The following is a 7,636-nucleotide window of genomic DNA, read 5'->3' on the forward strand; positions in this document are numbered from 1 at the left end:
TTTTCTTAACAGCAGTTTAGGAAATAATAAGAGAGAGGAATATAATGACCAAAAAAATTACCTTAAGTCAGAATCGTCATTGCGTTAGTGACCAGAAGAAGTCGAGTGTCTGACGCAGCACAAATGACCTGGCTGTACATGTAATACAAGACTAACCACGCACATTTCTTCCAACTCATTTTAGCTGTTGGGACAGGTAAAATGGAGCTGCATGTTACCAACAGTTTTTTCAAAGGAATTTTTCTCATTTAAGATGACAAGGAAACTCCCTCATACTGAATTTTTCCCAAAAGGCAGAGAATCTAAACGTTACTATGGTAGCAATTGCTTACCTAAAGGATGACGATGTTGTCTATTTGGGGTAAAACCCTCAATTTTGGTATAATGATAAATTTGATTTCAGGATAAAACTTGATACTATTTTCTGAAATGTAATATTCACTTGAAATTTGAGTATATGTAGATCGAAAACGACCATTTTCAATTATCTGTCCTCATTTTAAATGGCATGGCTTGAAAGGCTAATAATCAGAAAGTGATTGAAAACATGATTAGCAAAATTAAAATTCCTCGTGTTCCAAATTTAAGAATTTTATTGCCAAACAAACTTGTCGTTTTGTTCTATAGTAATCAATTTCAATAATAACAGAACATAGTAAAACAATTTCAGGAAATTTGATTAAGCCAGATTGGAGTTGCATTATTTGGAAATCCTGAAATTGGGAAAAAAGGGAAGCCGGGAAATCGGGTAATTTGCATACATTTGCGTAAATTAACACGTATTTATCACGTCATTTACGACTGCTTGAAAAGCTAAAAGGTGACACTACCAACAAGGTAATTAAAATTGAAAGAGTATTTGCAAAAAATTGATTTTGAATAAAATACGCTGTGTTGGGTGCAGCGTCCCCTAAATATTTGCACCATCAAAGTCATTTCAAGCAATCGTCAATTTCAATAGACAATCGGTCATTTAATTTGATCCCATTCATTTCTGCTTTTTATATCTCATTAGGAAGCATATGGGAAACAAGGCTTTGATAGTTAATTATAACTGGGGAGGTCCGATCCAGGGAGGAGTAACTGATGCAATTCATCTATTGATCCGTTTACTTCACAAGTTGGGAATATCTGTTTACTGCACTGCCCTGACAGCAACTGAAGAAGAAATAAAAGAGGCAAAGGAATATGGCGTTGAGCTCATAACGCCATCACCGGTTGGAAGATTCAAATCAAGGAATGGAACACCCGATCCTGATTGGCTGTATCATCACAAAGATTACTTTCCGAATTTAAAGGACTTGGCAAACGTGAGATTTGTCTTCGGTTTCGGAATGATAACCTCCGAAGCAGCTTTCGAAATTGAAAGAGATGTCTTTAAGAAAGCCGAGTTTTACTTGGTAAATCTGTTCGACAGTGACTTTATTACCCCTGTCATTGCCAAATGTGATGATGGAGAACTCGAGTATCGCCGAGGGAGGTTATTCGAAGAAGCACAAGATTCAAGCGGCATATTTACAGTAGGAGGCAGTATTTTCAAAAAGTACGAGAAAATCTATCGCAAATGTCCTGATAAAAAACATTCCAGACTATCGCCAATAATAGATGAGAATCATTTCAAGATTCCTTCCCCTGAACCCGTTGATGATGATGACGAATTTCAAATTCTAACTGTGTTCCAAGAACATGAACTGGCATACTTGACAAGTGACAGTGCTATCGTGAAGGCAATGAATGCAGTGGCAGAATACTTCCACAAAAGCAAGAAATCGTCCCTGAAATGGAAAATTCTAGGAGTACCAAAGCGATGCGAATCCACTCTTCTAGAACGTATGGATCCACATTCAAAGTTAGATGTCGTACTTGCTCGAATGCCATCGGCTAAATCTTAAATGATGAACTAAGCCGAACTAATCTTGTCCTCCTTCACCAGTTTTCCGTACATTATGTCAACCTAACACTCGCAGCTATGTGTGCCGCTGTTCCTATTATCATTCCCGAGAAATCTCAAAGTCATGAACTGGTCAGGGTTCATATGCCTGAATATGAAGAAAGCGTCGTCGTAGACATGTCAAAGTCTGACAAATTGCGGGACCATATCCTTGAATTTCTGTGCAATTATAAAGTTGCACTGAAAAGGGCGAATAGCATCAGAACTGAACTTGAAAGAAAGGTAGCACCAGAACTGGAGAATATTAACAACAATTTCGTCAGAGTGGTAAAGGAAGACGCTGAGAATAAACATGGAATCGTGTTAAAAGGAGAGAAGCAGCCCACATGGAAAAAACGAGGTATTACTGTGATTCTTCGATAAAGTTTGTTTGCGATGTATGATAGTGTGCGTACGACCGTGAGTTCTTCAAGAGCTCTACAGTGTGTGGAGAGGTCGCAATCAGAATTGTAGCAACTTAGCTCGGTTATTGAACCAATCCTTCTGAGATTGGGGATTTGGCCCAGCGGTTTTGTCTGTGGCTTCTCCGCTAGGTGATTGGGTACCGTACGTTGTAAGTTCTAACCCGATTGGAAACCACCGTATTCTATGGAAGGGATGTTTTATATATGTAATATATGTATTGCCTGATTAATCACTGTGTCATTTATTAACTTATTCATTGTTAAATATTTCTTTTACTTCTTAGTTTTCCAACATGTTATCGATAAAATAAAGACAAAGGGCAAGACAGAGCCTGACAAACCATCTAGAAAAAGAAAAATTCAGGAACGTGATCCAGGTATGTGTGATCTCAATAATTTCGCCGTTAATGCGGACAATAATTGTTAATAAGTAACATTAGTGAAGTCCCTGCTCACACCGGAAATCTAAATGTTGCTTTCACTTCCATTTGCAAAAAGTCGTCACGCAAAGCTCTTATAGCGCTTTCACCAATAATCGCGAATTCACCAAATGAAAAGAAAAACATTCACTTTCGTTTGTTTTAACTTTGCAGGTGATATGAAGGTGAAGGTTAGAGTGAGTGAAGTTGTTGCACAGAGAGGCAGAACAGTTGAGGAAGTGGAGAGGGATTTCTATGCAAGTGACGAGGTTAAGGAGAAGACTGAAGAAGTTCGTCAGGAACTTGATGGGCAACATAGCGAGATGGAAGTGAATGGCATTGGTCAGGAAAGTATTTCCTTTACAATGTCCTGTCAGTCATTAGATGCACTGGAATTCTTAAGGTCAGAACATGAGAAAGGAAGACTGCAGGATATGATGGAAGATAAATTCCTGTCTGAGAAACTATTGGATAAGATCGGTGCATTTCACCTAGAAATTGACGTAACCATTGACTACGAGGAGTACTTCTTGTGTAGAAAGGAGCTGATCCAAAAGTATGGTAAATAGACACATCATTCCATATTTTGGTGTCTCGCATACTCCATGCAGTAATACAATGACCGTTTTATCAGTCGGTTTTACATTCGGAAGGTTAAAACATTTATGACGACAAAATGTTTTTATTCTGACTGACTTAGGTTGTTAGCAGTTGCATAACATTTCCGAGCCTCTGTGGAACCTTTGACAATATCGTGTCAAGGTCAAGATGCAGAAAAAGTTAAATATCGTACAGTAAATGTGAGCCTTGATAACTTTTCGAAAAATAGACTATTTTTAAAGGGTTCAACAAGTCTGTGCTTCTGTACATTTTCTAATTACTATTACGTGACTGGCAACTTTGGCATCTGTGTTGTGTCCGTATATGCGTAAATGATGTAATGTTTATCTCGCTAAGCTTGTGCAGTTCTTGTTTTACTTCGATAATATATTCACAGCCTTCGTTTTTGTATTTTCTGATTTTCTGTTCTGCCAACGTAGGATTACCCGTACAGCAAAAAGGCACTAACAACATCCTACGCAGGAAGCAAGACACCACTGAACGTGCGTTCACAAGAGTGAACAGAGCAAGAGAACTTCTGAGAGAATTTGAAATGGAGGGTAATCAGGCGACTGAAGACCAGATAAACATTCTTGATCAGCTTTTGCAAGAAAAGGAAGAGAGGAGACGTAGAGACCTCCAAGAATCCGTACAGGAATCTGAGGCGCAGAAATTAGAATTGCAGAAACACACAGAGCATATGGTCAAAGGTTTGACGTGCTCTTTTAAATTATGTATATTTACTTATGTAAGAACGCATATATTTGGTACCAAATTTACAATTTACTTAAGGTTCCAAGACAAGAAATTGACCATTTTAAACTAACAATTCTCTAGTGTTTAATAAGCTCAGAACCCCCGTAAATTGTATATTGTCGGAAAGCCTAGATATAGGGCAACATTTTGGTTACCATTCTGTCAACATTGTTTACATAACTATCACGTGACAGGTAATTTGCATAACCTTTCAAAAATCGGTTTTCCCTATGTTTTGTTTCAATGCTTTGAGATATGTGGCTGAAATTTGTGTGAGTGCAAGCTGTCCTATGGGTCTTCAAAAGAGTGTCTCAGAATTTTTTTAAACTTTCTTTAACAGTTTTTATGCCAGAAAAACTTCCAGAGCAGTGAATTTAACCGTAGTTGATTTCTTTAAAATTGCGCTCCAAAAAAACTAAGCAAGATATAAAAAATCTGAGACACACTTTTGAAGAGTGTTGTGACAGCTTGCATTCCAGCAAGTTTGAGTCAGATATTTTGAAGTATTGAGACAAAACATAGGGAAAACCGATTTTTTAAAGGTTATGCAAATTACCTTGTCACGTGATAGTTATGTAAACAATGGTGACACTGTGGTTACCAAAATGTTCCCGTATATCTGGGCTTTCAGAAAATGTATACTTTACGGGGGTTCTGAGCTTATTAACCATTAGAGAATTGTTAGATTAAAAAGGTCAAATTTCTTGTCTTGGAACCTTAATGCGTTTTCATTTTTTAGCCATATTTCTCTGCGACAAAACATCGTACACAGTACTGCACGATATATATATATATATATATATATATATATATATATATATATATATATATATATATATATATATATATATATATATATATATATTTGTAACACAGATTACTTCAAGTACAAAGTAATAATATATGTTAATATATTAGTTCACGACTGCTGCCACAACATATTCTTGTATGTAATCTAGAACATTCAAGAATTCGTCTACTTGTAATTTTTTATTCAATAACACAACATTCTATATTCAACCCTATCTGCTTATCATAACTTTACCTCCTTGTGACGTTATTGAAGTAAGAATAACCGCATTTCTGATCTACGCATCATATTTTGTTTGCCCGTGCATGGCAAAATTTTACAGCAAGATCGATATGATGCTTCGTGTCAGCCTGCAAATATTCAACTTTTTGGAAATCTGCGAGGTGCAGTTGAGAAAACTAATGTTACTTGATAGGCTAAACCTGCACGTGATTCGCCCTGCCATGTGGTTGCCACGAGTTACCTCTCGTAAAATCCGCTGTCATATACTGCCACCATGAAAAACAATAAGTATGTGCAGTACTACGAATGCGCTAATTTAGACACTAGATTCTGAATATTTTGCATTTGTGCAAGTATCATCTTTTTTGACGTAAACAATACAAAAATTCATACTGATAAATATATCCATAACATGAGCAAATTGAACTTTCATTACGACTGATTACTCCATATACAAAATGATCCCATATCTACTTTAGGTGTCTTTTGAAATACACAGGCGGTAAAATTGATTTTTTTTCCCGCTGACGATCCCATTGATATTGCTTTAACAGATCCTGCAGTGGATTCTCAACTCAAACGACTGCCAGGTGACTCTGCATTTGCACAGATAACTGATGTACATCTACTGTCAGATGAAGAGATAACAGAGAAGAATGAAGCCCTTGAGGCCAAGGTCAGCAAACTTACCATAAGTAGTGGAATGGTACGATCACAAAACAGAGACAGGGGTCGAGGAAGGGAAGATTTACAATCGGAGATAGTTGAGGGAGACAGAGTAGAGGAACGTAAATTTAATACTATTTTCAGTGAGTTCGTAGGTGTGAAGTCTGAGACCCGGGACTTGGAGATCAACCATCCTGAAGTGGTGATGAAAGCTGAGAAGCTATCAGCGTATGCAGATGATATTGTCCGTGAAGCAGAAATCCCTGAAGAAACAAAAGAAGTGTACCTGAAAGTGAGACAGGTTGAGAGAGGTTAGTTTAAATTTTCTTTATGTTGTGAATGTAATCATTAGCGTATCCTCAACACATCGTCATATTTAGCTACAAGTCCATAGACGCATGCAGAAGCAGCTCTCTTAAAGGCGTCTATGGACTTGTTGCACACGAATGACTTTGACGCAATGGAACGGAACACGCAGTATCGTACGCCGGGTCACGTCACGCTGGGCACATTCATTCAGTACAGGCTCTGCTATTGGTTCAATTACAAATACGCCCACGTGACTCAATCTAACGCGGGGTCTTTTAAATCTGGAACTTTACAGAGACGAAAAGATGCGCTGATAAAACCTGCTGATTTGTTGACTTTTCATTGGCAAGAGGTAAAATATAGTTGAGTGTGATTGAGAACTAATGTGTTTTGACCCTATGTCGAATTTTACCACTTTCGATGCTTGCTAGGTGCATTTTTGGCGATGGAAAAGTGTGTGAAAATGAAGAGACACCCCTTGTGTATAATGAGCTGTATTGAATTTTGCAGCGCATACTTTGTTCTTTTCTGCAAATACCATCATCAACAACAACAACAACAACAACAACAACAACAACAGCAACAATGATAATAACAAAAAAAATTACTGAGTCCAAATATTTTATTTTTCATTTTTTAAAAATTTAATCATCACCATCATTATCATCACCATCATCATCATCATCATAATCATCATCGGAGATCGAGGGGGTCTCCATGTGGTCAATCAATGGCGGCTAATGTTAATTGTGCACTATAGACTAACACCAGGGTATCTTTAGGATGGTTTTAACACTGCACTCAAAGTGAATAAATATCAAATTTTTGAATAAGGGACCGTTCAGTTTTTACGGCCGGGGGGGGGGGCGGCAAAATCCAGGGGGGTCATCATAATTTTGGAATCCGAGAAGGGGGGGGGTCATCACTTTTTCACTGGTAGGAAAGGGGGGTCACCACATTTTCAAAAACATAATACCTACATTAAAGTTCACTTTTATGCCATGGCTATGATCGACCCTTCGGCGGCCCATTTACCCATGACCCTCCTAATGGGCAGACGCCTTTGGCGGACCACTCCAATTAGGTTTACTTCATGCAATGGCCATGATTGACCCTCTTTACCGGCGGGTCGCCTGCGGCGGCCCACTACAATAAATTGACTTTATTGTAATACCCATGACCATCATAACGGCCGGACGCCTTCAGCGGCCCTGTTCAGTAAAGTTTACTTCGTGCAATGGCCATGGTCGACCCTCTTTTTACCAGCGGGCCACCATTGGTGGCCCACTAGAATAACGTTGACTTTACGTAATGGCCCATGACCCTCTTAACCGGAGGGCTGCCTTTGGCGAACCACTCCAATAAAATTTACTTTATACAATGTCCATGGACATAAGTTGTCTATGGAAATGAAGTTCAAAATTGCCTTACAGTCGTCCTAATTAACAGACGTTTGCATTGATGTGGCTGAGAAGTTTGTGCACTGGCATCTCTGCTA

The 7,636-nt window shown here is 38.3% G+C and overlaps 1 protein-coding gene across 1 annotated transcript; it reads left to right on the top strand.

Annotated features, from left to right (window-relative positions):
- Positions 1-1,034: 1,034 nt before the first annotated feature.
- Positions 1,035-6,145, top strand: LOC139129326 (trichohyalin-like). Its single transcript, XM_070694960.1, has 5 exons — positions 1,035-2,291; positions 2,640-2,732; positions 2,949-3,335; positions 3,815-4,084; positions 5,718-6,145. Exons 1-5 carry the CDS (start codon positions 1,970-1,972, stop codon positions 6,143-6,145), a joined length of 1,500 nt encoding a protein of 499 aa, XP_070551061.1. The 5' UTR covers positions 1,035-1,969.
- The last annotated feature ends 1,491 nt before the right edge of the window (positions 6,146-7,636 follow it).

This window comes from Ptychodera flava, chromosome 3 (genome assembly GCF_041260155.1).
Source record: "Ptychodera flava strain L36383 chromosome 3, AS_Pfla_20210202, whole genome shotgun sequence".
In the NCBI taxonomy this organism is placed as follows: Eukaryota; Metazoa; Hemichordata; class Enteropneusta; family Ptychoderidae; genus Ptychodera; species Ptychodera flava.

Bases quoted from the DNA above. Each gene is read 5' to 3' on its own strand.
- LOC139129326 (XM_070694960.1), top strand. From the start codon at position 1,970: ATGTGTGCCGCTGTTCCTATTATCATTCCCGAGAAATCTCAAAGTCAT. The intron at 2,733-2,948 runs GTATGTGTGATC...TTAACTTTGCAG, and splicing joins AATTCAGGAACGTGATCCAG to GTGATATGAAGGTGAAGGTT. The intron at 3,336-3,814 runs GTAAATAGACAC...CTGCCAACGTAG, and splicing joins GGAGCTGATCCAAAAGTATG to GATTACCCGTACAGCAAAAA.